General features: G+C 39.4%; 2 protein-coding genes across 2 annotated transcripts; both read left to right on the plus strand.

The window, feature by feature from the left end:
• The first annotated feature begins 760 nt into the window (after positions 1-760).
• odad1 (outer dynein arm docking complex subunit 1) lies at positions 761-6,115 on the plus strand. The gene is made up of 15 exons (XM_073469199.1): positions 761-845; positions 1,553-1,631; positions 1,726-1,822; positions 1,917-2,094; positions 2,207-2,332; positions 2,507-2,620; positions 2,717-2,784; positions 2,869-3,056; positions 4,047-4,181; positions 4,501-4,583; positions 4,919-5,087; positions 5,391-5,554; positions 5,652-5,755; positions 5,844-5,934; positions 6,043-6,115. The coding sequence occupies exons 2-15, from the start codon at positions 1,565-1,567 to the stop codon at positions 6,070-6,072; spliced, it is 1,614 nt and encodes a 537-aa protein (XP_073325300.1). The 5' UTR covers positions 761-845; positions 1,553-1,564; the 3' UTR covers positions 6,073-6,115.
• Positions 6,116-17,894: 11,779 nt separating this feature from the next.
• Positions 17,895-20,610, plus strand: LOC140998069 (uncharacterized). The gene is made up of 5 exons (XM_073468210.1): positions 17,895-18,095; positions 18,743-18,835; positions 19,261-19,324; positions 19,534-19,607; positions 19,719-20,610. The coding sequence occupies exons 1-5, from the start codon at positions 18,045-18,047 to the stop codon at positions 19,788-19,790; spliced, it is 354 nt and encodes a 117-aa protein (XP_073324311.1). The 5' UTR covers positions 17,895-18,044; the 3' UTR covers positions 19,791-20,610.
• The last annotated feature ends 284 nt before the right edge of the window (positions 20,611-20,894 follow it).

Here is a 20,894-nt window from a genome sequence, read left to right on the forward strand (position 1 = left end):
ACAATTTGGGATTTGGCCTTTATGATTCTTAAGTACATTTAACACCAAATAGTTTTCGACTATACTCACCTACGATTCGTATGGGTGACTTTCATTTGTACCAAAATAATATCTTAACAAGTTACTTTACTTTTACTCAAGTGTAACTTTTGCATACTTTTTACAATACTATTGGCCGATATTACCAACCGACTGATTTATCCGTCATGCTATAATTATTATCAAAATGGACTTTTAAAGTTTAAAGAGTAACCTCAATAGATAAATGGTGGATGGGCTCGCATCATTGTTAGCATTTATAGCATTAAGGTGTCTTGACTGTAAACAGCATTTTAAATATAGTGGTTAGCCAAGCGTTAGCTAATTTTACCTAAATATACTGTGGGATGGTTTAATCAATAAAAAATACAGACACCAGACAACATATTCTGAGATTATCCCAAAGGTTAATTCACAGTGGGGAGACTCTTTACTTCACCTTGACTCAACTCATCCTCGTCCAGCCAAGATGGCCGTTCAGCCAAAATGGCCGTGCGCCCCCTTGTTGTCGTCTCTTCCACTTTTGGCCACAGAGCCCTGGCAGTCTTGTCATTATCCTTCACCTCCTCTCAGTTTGTTGCGCCTGTGTACAAGTAAAGGTAATAAAACGTTAAGACTAGCAGACACAAGCTTCAATCAAGCCCGCAGCCTTTACCACTCAACCTGGCCGGAAACGTCACCGCTGCCTGAGAGGCTGAATTCAGGGACCGGGAGTCTCGGCGTGCTTAGCAACGGTTGCTATCAACTCAGGCTGCTGTGTGTCCTGAGAGGTGACGCTGAGTTTTGACTTTTAAAACGTTGAGCTGGTGAGATCATTTCTTATTTTTCCTTGACAGTAGACACTTTTCGATACCTTTTAAATGTTACCTAACTATAACCAGCTAATGCTCGATTTTTCTACTGTAACAGCTAGCAAGATCCATGGCTACCCATGGCTGTTTACTTTATTTTGTTAAGCTAACCTAGGTAGCTTCTAGCTAATGTGTGTTGTGAGCAGTTTTAGATGACCTGTTTTTAATTATGACGCCTTGGAATAAACCGAAATTTAAAATATCAACAAAGCAACCTAGAGCAGTACACACTAAATGTTTGTGAGTATACTGTAAATGTGCATTATTCAATGTAAAACTATTGGGGATGAAATGAGATGCACTGTCATACAAAATGCATCAATCAAATCAAATAAATGAGCATTTAGCAATTAGCATTTTCTCACATAAACTGCCACTTCAAAACTAAACCAAGAAAGAAAATGGGTATAATTTCCCTTTCTTAGTTTAAGTCTTACTTCAGTGATGTAATACTAAGACAAGATCAGTGTCAATCAAATGCTGCTTCCAGGTAATCACTGAAAAAAAGTTTCAACTTATTTAGTGTCATATTCAGCTTTCAGTCTAGGTTTGAAAGCTGAATATGGGACTAAATGTCTAGGTTTAATTGAACTTAATGGTCAGAGAAGATGACATTTACACTCGCTCAGCATCACTTTATTTGTTGTTTTTATCTTGTGAAGTCCAGCCTCACCATGCCTCGAGGCAGATCAGCCATAAGTATGCGCTCAGACATCAGTGAGATGGATACTAATGGCACAGGTAATGTTGTTATTATTGACTATTCGATGTTGATGCTGTCTATGTTTTGTTGTTGAAATAGCTGTAATGTGCATGTGATGTTTTTTTAAAGCAGAATCAGAGATAGCCAAACTGCAAAGACAGTTCAGGATCATGGAAGGAGATCGGCAGGCCTACAGCCTCCAGGCTTTCGAGCAGATCCGCAAACAACAGTGAATAATCACCACACCTACATCACATTTACAGCTGTTTTAGTGTGTTTTTTTTAATTTGCCTGATCGGCTGTTTGTGTGATGTGGATAAAAGGCAGGAGACAGAGAGACTGCTGAAGGAGCAGGAGGAGCTGCATCGAAACCACAGCTTTTCACGGCAACAGTTGGATAGCGAGGATACCCAGCATCTTCGTGAACTGCTGGGGCAGAAAGACATGCTGGAGGAGGACGTGGGGAAAGAGAAGCAGTGTCAAAAAGATACAGAGAAAGAGGTAAATTAAGTCCTTTTCACTTTTAAGATTATAATTTTGGCATTATTTCATGTTTACTCATAATTTTAGTCACAAATCAAGGTTTGCCATCATGTGTCTGTAATGTGAGCAGATCGCAAACATGCAGCTGAAGCTGGCAGAGCTGAGAAAAGGGGAGTTCGGCACTGGTGCTAAACAGAGGTCTGAGGATCGACGGACTCAGAAGGCCATACGCACTCTGGAATACAAACTGGACAGAGTAAGCCATGAAACTCAATACCATGAATATACCTTTAAAACAGACAGATCTCATATCATTACCATGTTGAGGTTATATTGTTGTTCATTGTTCTTTAATTATACGTTTTCACAAGCACATATTGTCACGTATTATTATATTGTAATGTTTGCATATGTTCTGTATCTTGTCCAGGCCTCAACTTGCTTCAATGAGCAACTGACCAGGAACAGCCAGCTGAGAGAAGAGTTACAGTCTCTTCATATTGAGCGTGTCCGTTTCCAGCAGTTACAAAACATGCTAGACAAGGTCAGAGGTCACACCATAGATGATTTTTTGTTTAGTGTCCTTGTTATTTAGTCCATTATTTAAGCATGTCTCTGCATTGACTCTTGTGTGTTGTAGGAACTGCATGATGTCTGCAAGACGATCAGGGAAATTGTCAACCTATCCACTGCTGATTATGATGCCAGGTCAGATTTGAGACAGTTGTGTAATGTAGTAAAAATCAGGGCTATGGTATGCCATTCATGATTGTTCAATATCTTGTATCTCAGGGAGGAGGCTCAGTCCAAGATGACCATGATGAGGGAGAAGGCAGTGAAGGACCTTGCCCAGTACAACGCTGAGATGAAGGAACTGGAGAGGGTTATTGCACATGAGTGTAGTCTGAAAGAGTTCATGATCACCAAGTGCAGCGAGAGGAGTGGGCAGGAGGGTGGCCATGAGACAGGACACAGGCAGAGTAAGACATATTATTTTGTAGCTAATAATGTCGCTGTTTTGACCTAGTAATAATCATACAAATGGGAAAAGTGTCAGTGATGCTATCAGTGAAGTTAATAACACTGGCAGTGATTATTCAGTGGGGAATCCCACCAATGATCCGCGTGTGCTTTATGAATAACCAGGAACAGTCTCCTATAATATATCCTATGAGCACAAGCTACATACAAGTAACATATATTCTGTTACTCTCCAAGCCTGCATATTTGCCATATTGCAATACTGGGTTGCAGAGAAATGTAAGTTGTAGACTTTTCATGCAACAGACAGAGAACTAACAAATATTTTAATTTAAAATAGAATGAAATAAAAAGAAAATAATGTATACAATTATTTATATACAAATATACTGTACATACATGTATAAACCCAGAAAGTAATCGTTCTTCAGTGCATTTTTTGACTTTGTCTCCTGGGGAATGTAGACTGCAACCTAATAGTGTTGACAATATATATGGCATCTTCATTATTTTATGTCGTCACATGTATAAGAAACATATACATTTGTATATAAACGTATATATTCATTTTCAGTCAGGAAAAATATGAACCTAACTTTTTACAGTACCATAGTAGCTAACAGTTAGGCAGGATTTCACAGCAGACAGAATCAGACAGAAGCCAGAGTAAATGTTGTATTACAACACATAAAATCAATGAAAAAAAGTGGTATAAATTAAACAGTGTTAACACTCATATTGGCTTAGAAACAAACAGTACAGTCAGTCCTGCCAGTGAGTTCTTGAACACTGTAACATAAATAAAAGGATCCTTTTCACTTGTTTGTTAACTTGTTTCAGCCACTGGTAGCTGCGCTGTCACAAAAAGTAAACAAGTAATAAGAAACATGTTAGTGTTAACATCATTAATTGGTTGTAAGGTCATCAGTGATGCTGTTATAAAGTTCTGATGATACTGATCTGATGTTAATGGTGCTTGTTTGTCCCAGTGTCAGAGCTGAAGGAGCAGAGGAGGATAGACTCAGGGGAAGAGTCTCTGGACGCTCTGGAGGAGGTGTTTAAAAGGATCCAGACTGTGACAGGGGAGGACAACCTGGACATGCTGGTCACCAGGTTCATCCAGGGTAAATCTTAATACCTTAATCTGACTGTTTAATAATCATCCATAAACAGAGACAATGTTTCTTACAGTTGTTTTTGGCTGTGGAACCCATCTTGGTTACTGTTTATAGACAATGACACCATAATTACAGCCATCTCTTTACTTTGAGATGGACAAAACATTTATATAATGTATATAATATTATATTTCTCTACCTTTAGAGGAACACTAAACACTAAAGCTAAATACATTTAAGGTCCCACTTTGATAAGAAGACTAATCTGTCTCAGTTTAAGAAATTTAAATGCATCTCTCTTCTGTATTGCTGTTTCGCTGTGTAGTTGAAGACCAGAACTTTGCACTCTTCAATTTTGTAAATGAGCAAAACAATGAGGCCGAGGCACTGAGGGATCAAATCAGCCAGGTGAGTCCTCTTCTTGACTGTGCTTGTGGACACACTCCTCATTAATTTCTTCCATTTTAAACTTCATAAAATGTGTTTTCCCTTCTATTCAGTGTGACAGAGGAACACTCTTAATTCCTTGTATAAAGATTACAAGCAATTAATGTTAAGCACTTCAAAGGCAAGGCGTCAGAAACTTCTTAGAGAATTCTAATTAGTTTTAGGAATGTGAATGGAAGCTAAGGAGGTCATTTTTGACAGCAGTTATAATGACTGAAAAGGAGCATGTAGTTTTCTTTAGCTCATATCAGTGATCTATCAATTTTTCTGTTTACGTGGCATGTGTGTGTCTGCAGATACAAGCAGAGATTGAGCAGTTTCAGGAGGCAAGTTTGAAACAGGAGCAGGATCATCGCTCATTGCTGAGAGGCATTGATGAGCAGCAAAAGGAAACCAAGTCCCAAGCTGAGGACGATGAAAACCAAGCCAGCATCATAAGCAAAATCCTTGACAAGACTAAAACAGGTTTGGAAACTGCTGTTTATTTACATTCTGTTGATAATTTTAACTTAAATTCATACACAATGCACCTTTAATGAATAATCATTTAATATTTACATGGGTTTAATTTGAGTAGTTCTTAAAGGAAAACATTCTTCCAGAAAACATTCATGACATCAGGAAATTACGGACCTGTAAAATACTGATTTTTCTTAAATACATGTTTATCTGCATACATACACACCAAGTGATTACAGTTAAGATAAAGCATACTGCAAGTAGCGACAGTTTTAGATACTCCTGACTTGAGTTTCTCCCATCTCACAGGACTGACCAGCATCTTCTCCAAAATAGAGTGCGACCGCTCAGTGATTGAGGATGCACTGGGCTCCTCTACAGGGATCAGTGAGAACAACATCATGTCCTACCTCGGTCTGGTGGAACAGAAGACCAACGAGCTGCTCACCATTCAAGCTTTCATCAATTCTAAAGTAACCTGTCATCCTACATGTGGTTCTGTCCTACATTTTCTTACATACACTCCTGTTGTATATGCAGCACCAAGTTATTTTCTTTCCGTTCTTACAGGATGTGGAAAAGGACTACAATCCGAAAGATCTGGCCAAATTCCTTTTGGGTCAGAATCCAGAGCTGCTTCAGCAGAATATTGGCAACCAACTTGCAATCAACAGGTGGGCCTCTTATCTGTTCATTTTGATACATCTATAAACACTTTGAGTGTCAGGTTGATGAGTGTGTCTGTGTTTTTGGACTCCTCAGTGTGGATTATGATGCAGAAGAGTCTCCTGTCACTGATGAGGAAGAACGGCCACTTTCACAAGATGAATTTCGCAGAAGAATAATGAAAAAGGTTAGTACAATAGTCCTCAACTTGAGTGATTTTTTATGGTTTATGGTCATTTTCAGTAAGTACTTTTTTTTATTTGATTTGATTTTTTTGATTTGATTTGATTTATAGGTTCTGCAGAGAGAGAGTTCAGTCCGGTAGGCAGCAACCAAAGCGCCAAAGATCAGTCAGCTGGACGGCAGACGGCATTCCCTGGAAGACGCACTGATCTGACACATTGACCTGATCAGCACATATTAAAAACGAGATCCTCATCTGCAGCTGAAGGGCCTTTATTGTAATATAGATCAATCGAGGTCATGAACCGGCTTGATTGGCCATGTTGAAAAGTTGCAGCTTGCACACGGAAACATTCAAAGCTTAATTATGTCATGTGTATGTCACCTATTATGATGAATCACTGGCACAGGCTGTATATAATATCTTGGTGTGATTTGTTTAGTTGTAACTAATTAGGTTTGGAGCTATAAAGATGCCTTTTCAGACTCTGGTAGCCAGCTGTCCTTTTGATGTGTGACTTGCCATCTGGCTTTGACTACACAATCTGGTCTCAGCGCAGCCCTCCCTCGCTGGCAAGCCTTCATTACATGATACTTGCTGCTATGCTCAAAAGGAAAGGTTGGGGGCAGCAGAACCTTTTGTAATCGTAATTGGCATGCTGAGACCTTGGTTCTGTTTCAAAAAAAGAGTGAGAAGCTTTTAGCGCTTGCTTCGCTGTACACACTGATTTTGAACACATTTTTGTAGGTGGAATAATAATGATTTTCCTCTTTTGTTTGAATGAATCCCTCTAATTTTTTTCAGAATCTGAGATGACTTAAATAAACTGTCCTTTATGACATTCACATTAAATAAGTGTTCTGTTCATGTACACCACAGTCATTAACACCAGTCCCTGTTAATAAAGCAGTCAGTGTGTGCAAGGTTAAAAAACTTTCAGTTTGATCCTCAGGAGTTTCAAATGTCATCTTATCCAAACATCCTGTAGCGAGCCTGTATCAGGGCAAAGATGTCAGTCACTGCCACAGAGAGCAACTTCCTTTGTACAAAAGAGTTATTTTAAGAAACATATTTTTACATACAGCTCAGTGAAACAATTGACAAAGAGCGTGACTATATTTAGGTTCTACAGCTCACAGCGATGCCATCATACTTCCTTTCTGTACAGGGAAAGCGGGCTGATCTGACAGAAGTGTACCTGTCCAAACAAGAAAAAGACACATTCAGGTCATTATGTTAATTATTTAGCTGGCGTGATCTTAATTGGCTTGTCTCTTAAAGGTTTTTTCCCAGGTTGAGGTTGTGACAGAAGCGATTTCAGGAAGTGAAACTGCCACTCTGTAAACATTTATGACTGATCGACCAATGACTTGGTTTGCTCAAGATAATCCCCCTCGCAGTCTCAACTGTGTGGCTATGAAAACAGATTATCAGAGATAAAAGGGCGCTGTGGAAAAGCAGAGGGGTGGCGGTGGTGGGAGATGAGATGGAGGAGGCTGCTTTCTTTGAAATTCTACTCTCACTTAGCCCCCTCCACTCCCAGCAAATTCTCTGTGCACACGGCTCTCCGCATTGCCATAGAAACCTTCCTTTTAATCACAACAGAAACCTCATTTCCTACTCCTGACAAAGAGTCCTCATTGCCTGTAGAGACCGCCCGCATCAGCCATTTCCAAGGCCCACCTCCTTCTGCAGGCTGCACCTACCAGCAGCAGCACCCCTCCTCTCCATATAAGCACATTTTCCACCTTTTCTCCTCCTTTTGCTCAACAGTTTCTCTGTTCCCTAACGCACCTTTCGCTAATATGTTGTCATTTCCTGGTCATGCTTTTGTATACACTGCAGACAGTTTGAGATTGTGGTATTTAGTTCAACTCATCCTGATTAAGCGGTAAAAATCCAAATGCTTACACACCCAACTGTGCAAACAACAACATGCGAGCGCAGGTAGCGTTTCTCCACATTCTATATACGTGCCTGTGCCCTTTTTATGTGTCCCTCTGTCCACTCCAAAAACTAACACTGGAGTCCTTTATTGTGTCAGGCAACCAGAACTTTATCTTGTTCTGCAAAATTGCTGTGAACTTTCGTTTCACTACAGGCAAAGTTTTCACACGAGCGCCATCTACTTCCTGTCCCCGGTCTTGTTCTGCTTTGTGAACAAACTATGTTAGCACTTACAAAATGCCTTGTTCCCTTTATCTCAACACAACACTGTTATCTAGAAAACACCCCTGTCCTCTGTCTCCCGCTCTGTCCTCCCTTCTCTCTCTGTCTAGTTTGTGTATTTGGGACTTGTGCCAGGTATTTCCCCAGTCAGTCTGCCTGCACCCAGAACGCTCCATCCCCTCGACGAAAGCCCCACCCCCTCCCCCTGCCTTCCTCCCTCCCTCCCCCCCCAACACTCACACCCTCCCACCCACATCCCACCCTCCCATGAGTGTTGCTAAGCAACCACCGCCATGAGTGCTGGTGCATTTTCCAGCCAATCAAATGACTGAACATATTTTTCGAACGGTGTTGAGGAAGGAAAGAGCATAGCACCTCTTTATCAAGTCTCTTCATTTAGAGGATTTGCATTGCAGGTGCTGTTTCATCTTACTGCACATGCACGCTTTGGAGAAGTGAGCCTTTGATCGTTTTCATCACCAGGATGTACTCGCAGTCCGCCGCTGGGTGGCAGCAGGATCAGTTTTCTCTGTTACCACACAGGCTGCAAGAATTTTTTTTTTTACTGCTGTTGCTAAGCAATCCTCACTCTCATGTCTTCTTACCTGTGAAACATTTGTGATTTTTACAGATGTCCCTGACACCATTTTGTCTTTGTTTTCACCATTTTGAAATGCACCATATTCCATGAGAAAAACAAAAAAATTTGGTTGCACTAAAAAAAAACCTATTCACATCCAGAGTATAAACCTTCAAAACCAAAATATTATTACAATTCAGATTAATGCAGAGACAAATTCTGTTGAAGGAAGGAATGAGATGACCACCGTGTCTGAGATCCAGTTTTGGGTTAAGTATTAGCCTTGGGCAGCCTCAGTTGACATCATGCAGGAGGCAGGAAATGTGCTCTTGAGCGATTAGGCCAGCAGCTCTTGTCTTCCACTTTACCAGCAGTGGAGAGATCCCTGCACTCTCTCGGTTCATATAATAAGAAGCTTCTTGTTTTCTTTGTGCACAAAAATATTACAGATATTTGAATCCACTGCTTTCATGTTTTGGGCACGATCCAGCTGAAGTCCCATTTAAATGTTTCTTTATCACTGATTTGTTTAACACTCTCCAGGTCCCTCTCTGAGTCCCTCCCTCCCCCTCGGTCCCCCTGTGTGCGAGTCCCTCATCTCAGCTTTGGTTGCTGTGCAGATGGCTCTTTGTTGGTGCTTCACAATGGGTCTAAGGTCAGAGCGCCTCATGCCATCAACACACTCAAACTTCTCCACTCCAGCTGTCTCATGGCTTTATTTGTAGTATATCCAAAATAATTCTCTGTCAAGCATCAGGGGCCGCTCATGTGTACATGGTTATACTGTGGTCTTGAATTTAGGGGAAGTTATGAAACCGCAGATGTAGCAGAGAGGACCTCTCACGTAAACACGACAGATATCATCTTGTTTTTCCATATCTGAGCCACGCCTCCGTAATAATCTCAGAAGCTCTTGTCACATTTCTTGATTCTTCATTCTTGGATGTGTCAGCTGGAGGCAACCTTTGCATCTGAAACAAAGCAGACAGCAGAATATCAGATCAGCCAGAGAAATACAAATGCAAATCCACCATCTGTTCTGTGATCCCAAACCAACCCTCGTTCATCATTCAAGAGAAAATGCAATAGTTATACATAGCTTACCCCTTAATAGTTATTAAGAGGATAACAAAATGCTATGTACTATCAAAACATACAAAAAAATGGTAGGGCAAGATCTCTCAGAAAGATCAGTAAAAATGACACATTTATAAAAGCTCTTAACTCACTTAAAACACTATGAGTCTGGCTGTCATCCAAATGAATCAAAGATTACACTCTAATCTTTAACATGCACAGACAAGCATCATCATTCTGTGTAAATATACATAGATTTATAGTCCAATCATGCACCCAGAAAATTAAAAAGATGTTGTGTTTCATCATCTGAGGAATGGTACATTTGTTTCATTGTACAGAGTAAAATCTGCAGAGCAGTGCAGGGTTCAGCAGCAGAGGGCCATGAGGTCCTCCTCAGCAGGAAGGAGCAGGTAGAGTGAATGGCGGGAAACTAGAAGGAGGAGGAGCATTTCTTGCAAAGCAGTTGGAATTACTGGAAATTTCCACTTTTCTCTGGCAAGGCAGTTGCAGGGGTGGAGCTAAGAGGTGAAGTAAATAAGGTGGTGCAGCTGAGGATGATTTTAAGCAGTGCAGAGGGACAACATCTGCTGCTCTTTCAAGCACAATCTCTTAAATATCAGGTTTATGAAACCGAAAAGACAGATTTAACTCACATGTACTTAGTTATTAGTTATCCTTTTTCATGTTTCATTTATGTAATACTATAACATATTATGCATGGATGCATTCATCTTTCATTGATATCCATGTTTTTTATTATATATCACAATGTTTGCTCCATTATGCACCCTTACTGTACTCAAAGTCAGAGTCAGAACATGAGCCAACACGGCAGCAATAAGTTATTGAATAATTTTTGTATGTTTTAGACAAGAAATCAGGACGAAATGTTGCAAAATCATACAGCAAACACAGACAATAGTGCTATTTCTGGCATGTTAATCAGGTCATCTGACTTGAATAAACTAAAGTCATCACGAAAAGCACAAGGTTTTGCAAGATCTATGAAAGACATTGTAAGATGATACAGTGGTGAAGCAGAAGAAATGTATTATGCATGTGTGGTATTGGTTTTAATACAGTGTATGATGTATTATTTCTGTATGAGGAGGGACAAAGTGCTCGCTGATAGATGATGTGCAATCGGACACTGTTTATGGTCAAGGAATGAAACATGCTTGTCTTTTGCTATCGCCAAGATATTTCTGGCGTGTTAATCAGAAATCACAATAAATAAAAACATAGAGATATAAATAATTTTTTTTTTGACTACGTTTGATCACATCTGATAAATTCTTTGACATTTCAACCTTTTTTAGTTCTGGCCTTTTGGGAGTTAAAGGGGCTATATGTAAAAACTTTAGTCTAAAACATTCAAAAATTAACTAAAATTATCAACAGAATGCAAATAAATAGCAGTTTTGACATTATGATGTCTATGTATTGTGTTCCAGAAATATTTAAAGTTAGCATGCTAACCAGCTAGCCATCTCGGTCCAAAGCTCCTGTGCTAGCAATATAAACACCAACACGTCCCTGGTCCCTGAGCTCCCAGGCCAAACCGCTAGCTACACGGCTAACTGAGCTAACTAGCTTAGAGAGACTACAATTAGCAGCAGTTAGTGGATACTCTGGTGATATGCCCCATATTTGGTTTGAGTATAAATTTGAAGGGTGGCCAATTCTTACATGCTGCACCTTTAAGATCAATGTAGTTATTATTCCTTTGTGCTACTTATAAAAACATAATCATCTACATGAATTAATAAATAATAATCCACAAAAAAATAATGAATAATTGTTAAAACATCTAAATTCTACAATTTGTATATATAATTTAAACAAGAAGTATCTTATGTGCAGTAATGTGAATACATGATACATTGACACATCATATCTGTCATCCATTTGACCATCTGTGCATCCATCCATTGACTCATCTTCTAACAGCTTTTCAAAGTCAGGGTCGCTGTGGCAACACAGTCAGGAGAATATCCCGAGTGACCTTTTCCCAGCAGTGTCGCCCAACACCTCCATCAAATGATCCAGTGCCAGCTGGGAGATGTTGTCTCTGTGGCATGTCCTGGGTCTGTTCTCTGCTCTTTTTCCCTCGGTCCACAGGCACCACATCGATTGTGGAGTTTCAGCTGCTTGTGTTCGCATTTCAGTTTTTTTCAGGTGAGGAACAAATTAAAGATGAACAGCTAAGAAGTATGTAAAGGTTCAGCTCTCGGTTCAGCACCATGGTCCAGTGTCTGAAGCATTTTACCATCACTTATCTCACTATCTGATATACCCTCATTCATAACTTATATCTGAACTCCTCTACCCGAACTTTCCTCTCACCTGGGTGTAAAAAGAAGTGAGAGTATTCGTTAGCCTCAGTTTAGGAGACGGTGATCCTCCTCCCAGTTACTTTACACACAGTAGCAGTTGGCTCTTGTGGTTCAGAAATAGAGCCAGAAACAACCGAAGTGATAACCTTATGTTAACAGAACAACATTCTCCAGATTTTGGCTGCACCTCGATATCCTGCCCAAACATGGAAGGAGACAACGCACATCCTTAAATAAATCCAACACCCGTTTGAACTATAACACCAGATAGTGGCTTTAAATCCAGAGTGTAGCAGGACCAAAAGACTTGCAGCATCGGGAAACATTTCCCAAATCCTCTAAGCACCTACAGACTAATCCATGCGACACTGAAGAGACATGTCAACAGCCCCAACAATATCCAGAGCAGCAGGATTTCAGGATCTCTTGGCACCGTGCCTCTGAGAGGCTTTGGTTTACATTACGTCTGACGCTTTTTTTCATATTAGTGTTTCATGCTGAATTTTCTGTTTTCTTACTTGACATCTGTTTTTACTCCTACTATTTAGTTAAATGTATGTATTTACACCTACTGCATTAAATGCTCAATTCACACACATTTGATGTGAATTGTTATGTTTTTATTGCCAATGTTTATACTCAATTTCCTTTTCCTCTTTGTTTTTTTCCCTTTTTTTGTCAGTTGTACCAGCTGCTGCAGCAGCCTAATAGTCCCCAAGCAATCAATCAGTAAATAACATTACAATTAATAGATTATACTCTTTGATGTTTTACCTCTGTATTCATCTTAATATGTAAACAATTTATGCTACAACAATTCATTTTAATTCAAGATTCAATTATTGTCATTTCTTTCTGTACGTGCATACATACAAAACAAAATGCTGTTCCTCCCAGCCCAAAGCAGTGCGACAGATTAATAAAGACACCAATAAATATCTAAAATAGTCTTTTCTAAAAGCAGTATCACAGGTAACATAAAAACAAAACAATTAGCAACACAGTGTGGTAAAGTGCATATAAGAGAAAGTGCAGTTTTCCAGAGTTAACTGGACCACTAGAATGTAAATTCACAGTATTTTGTTTAATTTTATTTGGGGCTACCCATCCATGTATTAATGTACTTATTTACTTTTTGTTTATTATTATTATGGTCTTGCTGGTTTATGTTTTATTATGTTTTTTGTTTTATTCTTGGGTCTTTGTATTGTTATAAGAAAATTAATTTTTTTTTCTAATAAAGGTTTTTATAAAGAAAACAAATAATGGTTTACTTCTTACACAGCCATATTCATACATTCGTTTTAGTTCTATTCAAAATAGAGGAAACATGTTTGATTGTTTTTCTGTTTGTTAGTTTACAGAAAAAAATTGTAGTTAATCATATAACTCTTGGCCATATAATTGTTATTTTTTGTTTTTTATATTTAGGTTTCATCATAAAGACAAAACAAAAAGACCCACATTGAAAAACAAAACAAAAAAACAAACAAACAGAAAAAAAACACAAAAAGCCAGACTAGACAGACATAAATACACCAAAATTGAGCCTACACAAAACACATGGCAAAGAACAGCCAGAATATGAGTACAGTACGAGCTTCTGGAGGTCCTGCGGCGGCTCTACTAGTGTACATGTCTTCATCATCGTCAGCGGTGACTGTACTTAATCAAGTTAATTATGGATCAATAGGATGAGCACGCTTTCTCCCTCCCTGTGCATTCAACTGAAGAATCCCAGTGAGAAGTCAACTTAATGTTGTTCCCTGAAAACCAGAGAAAGCCAGCCAGACCATGCAGGACACTACTGTGCGAAACAAAAGAGCTCGGTTTGCCCCCACCAACTCCTCCAATTATCGAGACCCTTCCCCCGCCTAATCCTGACCTCTGCTCTTTGATGGGCCCCACTTTGCTCTACCCCCCGGGCACTGACATTCCTCAAGTCAGGTCAGTCGTTTGTCCTGAAGAAATTAGGGTGAAATTAAGGTGCTGCACTTCTCATCCTATATCCTCTATCCCCTGACCCATTAGCAACACAGAGAACAGTTTAACAATCAAATAAATGTTTCCTCCGGCTCTGGGAACTGGTGCAAACTTTACTTTCAAACATGTGTCATTGTGAACACAAAGAGCCTTTTCTTTTATACAGTATTGCTTTCTGTAGTTCCATAACTTAAAAAAAGTTTTCCAGTTCATACTTGTGGAAAGTGTGGTAAACACTCCACTTGTTGGCGAATAAGAGGTTTATAAAAGTCACAACATAAATTGCATTTCCTCTTCAACTTTTCCTAGACTGCCCTACTTGCTGCCACATTCTGGTTCGCTTCTTTACCTGCACAATGAACAGGCTGCCCTTACATAGGTTTTTTTTCTTTGTAACAGATTGGTGGCACATGGAAACATGTTGAGGTAGGCAAATAGGGAAAAAAAGGGACAGGAAATGATCTCACAAACACTCCCCCTCTCTCTGATTGCTCCCATTTTCCAGTTACAGAAAAAGAGTGAGTAATGCCTGCTTTTTAGTCCGCTCCTCTGTTCCTCCCAGGGATCCTCTGAAGTTTCTGCACACACTGAGGCCATTACATTGTGGATGTCTGCTTCAATATGCTCCGCAGCCTCCACATGGTCTTCATTTCCCAAATAAAAGAGAGTTAGCAATGCCAAGATGAGCTCTTATCTTCAAGTGCAGTGACATGATGCTGCTTTGTGTCCTAATTTTCAACCACTCAGTATAAAGATAGTGCTGTGTGTGATGCAATGTGATTATCTTTTGTTCGCTGTTCAGAAGCTTTAAAATATTTTAATGTGTCCCTGGTTGGTAGGTAATATGTGATGGCAGAACAACAGACTGGGCTTAAGTGAAAAAACAGTCTTAAATGAGACAGAAAATAAATCTCAAAGTAACCAGCGAGTACACTGACACACAACCCTTTGATCTCTGCATGTAATTACAGTCTTCATAATTATATTTCAGCTGAATGTGAGGTGAATGACTAAATAGGGCCTGGAGGCTTCTTCGAAATCAGTGGCTTGAATGCTGGCATGGCAGGGAGAAGATAACTGAGGCGGTATAGGATTAGGTCCTGGGAGGCCCTAAAATTAAAGGCTGAAGAAATACTTGTGTCAAGATATCCTTCTAGGGTGTGTTGGGGCAAGTTTGGGATGAAAACATTACTACGAGTGTCTAGAAATATTTGAAATCCAATGTGGAGCACATGCCAATATATATAGTAGAGTAGAGTAGAGTGAAAATCACTCTGACAACGATCTGATAACTCCAGGTAAACTCTTTATGGTGATGAATGATAGCTGTGTGTGGGTGGAAACAATGACAGGCGTGGCAAATGAGGTTGTTCAAAGTCAAATGATTACGTATATACTTGAGAAATAGAGAGGCATTAGAACAAAATATGTGGGTTTTACCTGTGATAAAAGAATTTGTTTTCCTTCTTTGTAACAGACAGTGAGGCGCTGACCATGTGCAGGTTTAAATGACAGGGTTCAGGGCCCACAGAGTTGCGTGTTGCCACTTCCTTTGGTTTAACAGTTGGATGAGCGAGGGCAGACACGGCAAAGAAAGTTCACCTCAAATGACATCTGAAGAAGAAGACAAGGACATTAGGCAACCATTAACAACCAGGGGCAGGACTAAAATGGTTCTTAATAAATATGAATAGGGGAACATGTCCGGAGAAATATTACATTTAAATTCTGTTTTATCTATTACAGCTGAAATATGAATTAGAAACAATACTGTAGTCATTTTTCAAAGGCCTCTGTGAGGTCTGGCAAATCACTTCCATCTGCCATCAAATACACACAGACACTGTATTCATGCACTGAATGCTGTAATTGTTCATTGTTTGCATGTGTATGTAGGGTTGCAGATGTATTGTTTTTAAGGTATACCTTGGTATGAAAGTAAATGATTATCATATTGTGTACATTTGCTTATCTATGATATGGAATTCAACTGTAGTAGTGTTATTAAAAGAATAATATTTAAAGTTTACATCAAGTTTCATGTCTGCAATGTTGTAGTCAAGGCCACCGAGACCAAGTCACAATCAGTCATATAGTCACAATATACAATAAAATATGGAACATGCAAACCATAGGCACTCCTAAAATAGATCCACATTTGCATAAAAACGTCCACCGAAAACAAATGAAAATTCCTCTTCGTTCACCTCTTTTATTGTCGTATGTGTGTGCGTATAAGTGTACCATGAGAAATAATTAAAAGGCATTCCAGAGCTGAATTTTTATCTGTAGGGTAATTTATTTTGTTTTCTATGAGCAAGCAAATGCAAACACGAAGAAGCTGAAGTCAACTTAACGAACGTTATTCAGCACTCATTTCTATGTTTTAGCATCGACCAAACACAATGTATTTTTTGTGCAAGTGTCAGGTTTTCTGGGTGATTCTTGTCTTCCCATAAAAACCATCAAGTATAGTATGTATCAAAGAATTATTCAATATAGTAATATTCCAGCAGCTGTGATCTTGACTGGTCTTGAAAGAAACTCCAGAGTCCTCTCTGTCTGAGACCAAGACCTTTCAAAAGTGGTGTTTAGACCGGCCTTAAGAACAACACCACTACAACACCACATGCCTTGTTTTGTTAAATTATAATAAAGTATTTGTTCAACCAAAAAAACGTCCGTTTTCATTCAGTTAAGCATCATTTTAACTGATGATAATCATAAGAATTGGGTAATACAGTGTACTGTTATACCGTGATGATTATCATACCGTGAAAATCTCATATCGTTGCAACCCAAGTACATATTAGTTCTTATTGCAAGGTCAATTCTGTTATGAGATTTAGATTTCACCTCAAATATGCATTTGTAAAGCCTGAAGGGTTTTTCCCAGGAAGTAAAATATAACCTTTAATGACATTAGCTTTAATTGAATGCACATCATAAGGGTTTGCACACAGTACTGCAGGCAAACACACACACCACACCCCATTAATGTCTCTGATAGACTCACAAATCACACAGCAACATATTTATTGCTTAGCCTATCATCAGCCAGTGTGTTTGTATCACATAATGCCTGGTTTCCCCTAATGAATGTGCTACAATGACAATGTGTGTGTGTGTGTGTGTGTGTGTGTATATATATATAGATATATATAGATATATATAGATATATATATATATGCATTTAAAAATATATAGGTTTATAATACACTAATCAAATACTTACTTATGATGTGTTAAATATTCAAGTTGAAGTGTTACTGCTTTGACTTCACCAGGTTTGTTAAATAGTGAAAGTGTAAGCACACTTAAGCAGGAAGACATTTTCGTTACAAAGTGTTAAATATAGAAAGGAGGAGTGGCCGCATGGTTTTCACATCGTCACATTATTCCCTTTCGCATGTAATTTGACACCCCATCTGCAGAGAAAGAGCGCTAAGACAAAAGATGCCGTTCGTGTGCATGTGTTTGTAAACTTTTACAGCCCATCTACTTGAAACTAAATTAATTCGTTCGCAGACTATAGTGGATTATTATAACTTTTAACAACGGGCCAATTACATCCATTGTTCAAATGTAGGTAAAAAAAAAAAAAATCAAACGCAAACTGACGGGTAGAAAAAAGCAGCCTGGTGTCATAGTACAGCGCTTTAAAACAATTGGCCAATCAGCAACGAGTTATCCAGTAGGCGGGACGGCTAGTGAAGACTGACAGGATATCCCTCCAATCGAATACACCTGTGCTCGACCTCGTCCAATCAGGTGTGGGATCGACTCGCTGTATCCAACGAGAGTGGATTTTCAACGAGCTCGAGAGAAAAGCGGAGACGAGTAGGCACCATTTCTCTCTCAGCGTCTCTGGACTATCAGCACGAAGGCAAAGAGCCAAGAAATAAAATAAAACCTTTCTTTCTGAGCAGGAATATAACTATCTACATTAACTCACCAAACTAACCATGGCCGACACAGCTGTTGACACGACCGCAACTGCAGAGGTTACAGCCAAGGTGGGTTTCATTCAGGTTTTATTTTTTTTTTTTATTTTCACGCTTGAACTGTCGTGTTAAAAAGATTTCCTGAACTTTTTGTTTGTTTGTTTAAGTTGTATTATTTATGTTAAGAGTTGCTTTAACCAGCTCGGGTTCACTAAGCTTCTGTTACTCGACGTTTGCAGTAAACGTTACCGTCCATATTCACGTTACTTCTTGTAAGTTGAAACCCAAAAAAAAAAAAAAGGCAATTACCTGAATGACTGTTGTGTTGGAAACACCACTTGTCGACAGTCATTCAGTGCTTATTTGTAATTTTCACCGTCGAAGGACAAATATTGTGTCTGGAAACTCCATCGTGTGTGATGTGGTTAGCTAAAAATGTCTTGTTGAGCAGACAAAGCGGTAGAAACGGTACAGCTGGTGAAGCGGAGCTGCTGCTGCTGTGGGCGGGAAGCCACAGTAACGTTAACGTTACATTACGGGTTAGGAGGAAAACCCTCAACACTGCCACTAATTATTTCTTGATTCAGACTTCATCATAGGTATGGTTAAAAAAAAAAACGAGCTTTCTTTTTAATTAAAACCTGAAGATGTGTGGCACTTCAAAATAAACTCTTCGCTGGAACATCACGTTGATTAAAGGGCATGCTTTTATTTTGTAGGAGCTGAAAGAGAAGAAAGAAGTAGAAGTGGAGAAGAAGGAGGAGGAGAAGGAGAAGAAAACCGACAACGGGGACGCACCTGCCAATGGCACAGTGAGTTGGAGACGAGTACCAGCCTCATGGCCTTTTGTCTTAGCACCCCTCATCATGCAGGTGTCGCTGCACCCGCCTCCCCCTCCTGTTCAGCTGCTCTCCACTCAGTGCTTTGTTTGGGTTGTGAAATGGCACAGATGTTAGTGAGCAAGTCTGTTGATGTTTCATCTGTGTCTCAAGTCTAGCTTGGGAGCTTATTCTCTGGGGAGTAATGAGGGCTCTACACACATGCCCTTTTTTTTTAAAGTGTCCCCAGAGGAGTCTGAACATGCAAGGCTCTGGGAGGATTATTTCAAATATGCTTGGGATTCAGCGTTTTGATCCCCCCCAGTATAGTCTGTAATTCTATAAATATTCCTCATATAAAAAGCCCAATCATGACATTTGATGTGTTGCTTGACTGACATTCCCCTCTCTTCATTCAGAATGGTGCTGATCACAGTGACAAAGTGGAAAAAGCCGATGAGGAGAAACACAAGAATGGAGATGGTAAGTTCATTAAAAGCTGTACAACTGTTTTAAGAGAGAGATTGTTTGAGAAGTCTCCACATTTCTCACTTGGTTGCTTTCTAATTTTCCTCATAAATGCTGTTAACCTTGACTGGAATTCTGTTAAAATTTCAAAATTTTCCATGAATCTTGTTTTTAATTACATTAGTGAAGGATGAATTTTCTAAAGTGATGAACTGTACTTGCAGACAAGGCAGAGGAGGCGCCCCCTGCTGAGGAGACTGATGCACAGCCTGTGAAGCGTGCAGCTGAAGAGGAGGAGGTTGGTTGTCACCATTCTAAAATATACACTCAATCTTTTTTAATGTGTTGACTAATTTGTTCAGTGTTGATCTTTACTAATGTATGAAATATGTTCCTGTTTTTTAATTAGGAGAAAGTGGAGACAAAAAAGCAGAAGACAGAGGAGAATGGAGATTCAAAAGAGGCAGAAGTGGAGGCTTAAGTCTCTGCCCTGCTACACATTTGCAGCACTGTCTTACCAGCCTGGTCAACATCGTGTTGTAGAGCTTGTGCTTTCTGTACCTTTTTGAGAAATATTTCTTTTTGTTTGCTCCCATGTTATCACATTGCACTGGAGTCCTGAAAGATAGTGGCCCTGCATCCTTTTTTTATGAAATGTTATTTATTGGTCTTTAAAAATGAGCTTTTTTTTACTTGTACAAATAGGGCCACGCCATGAGATCAGTTTTTTCATTTCTTGAGGTTTTATATTGGTATGTTAGAAGCACAATCTCTATTATGTCCGTGCTGACCAGATGATTTCATTCATACAGGCAGCTGCTCACCCCCTCCAAGGCTCATGTTGACCTCTCAGATTCACTTAAAGGACCAAAGATAAGTTTTAAGCAGGGGCTAATGGACAGTTGTTAGCATTATTAGTTGAGGCATAATTTTTTTTGTGTTGAGCTGCTACTTAATCCTTGGCTTGGCTGCCCTGTTAACATAACAGATGGTGCAAATGAATAAAGGGGCTCTGTCTTGCGCCTCCATGATAAGATTACTTGATCTGTGCAGGCAGGATTCTGCAATGTTAATTAACCCCTCTTAAATCTTAAAGCTTTGGTCATTTGTTCTGTATGCATTCCACGCAAGTTTGTACCATTTATACTTGTTTTTCTTACGTTTTCAATGAGTTTTATGTTATGGCTGGGTAGCCCAGTTTTGTGTCCAAGACTGCCTTTTTCAGAACCAGAATGACATTCGGTTACTTCAGCCACTGCTTTGTATATTCTGATTAACAAATAAATTGTCTTTTTACTTAAGTATATCGTTTTTGTGTGTTTGATGCATGTTTATAGTTTATCACTGCCTCTTAAAACCATGGCGTTTTAAGTAGCTGATGTCACTTGACCCAATTTTTCTTAACATGGAAAATGGCTGGCTTAGTTGCAGGAAGGAACAGGAATAATCTCACTTGGTAATGGAAAAGGTTGCACTGAATCAATGGATTTCTGTCTTGTGTCTCCTGGCTCCCCCATGTGGTGTACTTTAAGATTGCACATCATTTCTGCTCAAGTCAGCTGGGGTGACAACTGGAATGGGCCAC

Source organism: Pagrus major, chromosome 6, assembly GCF_040436345.1.
Source record: "Pagrus major chromosome 6, Pma_NU_1.0".
Lineage (NCBI taxonomy): Eukaryota > Metazoa > Chordata > Actinopteri > Spariformes > Sparidae > Pagrus > Pagrus major.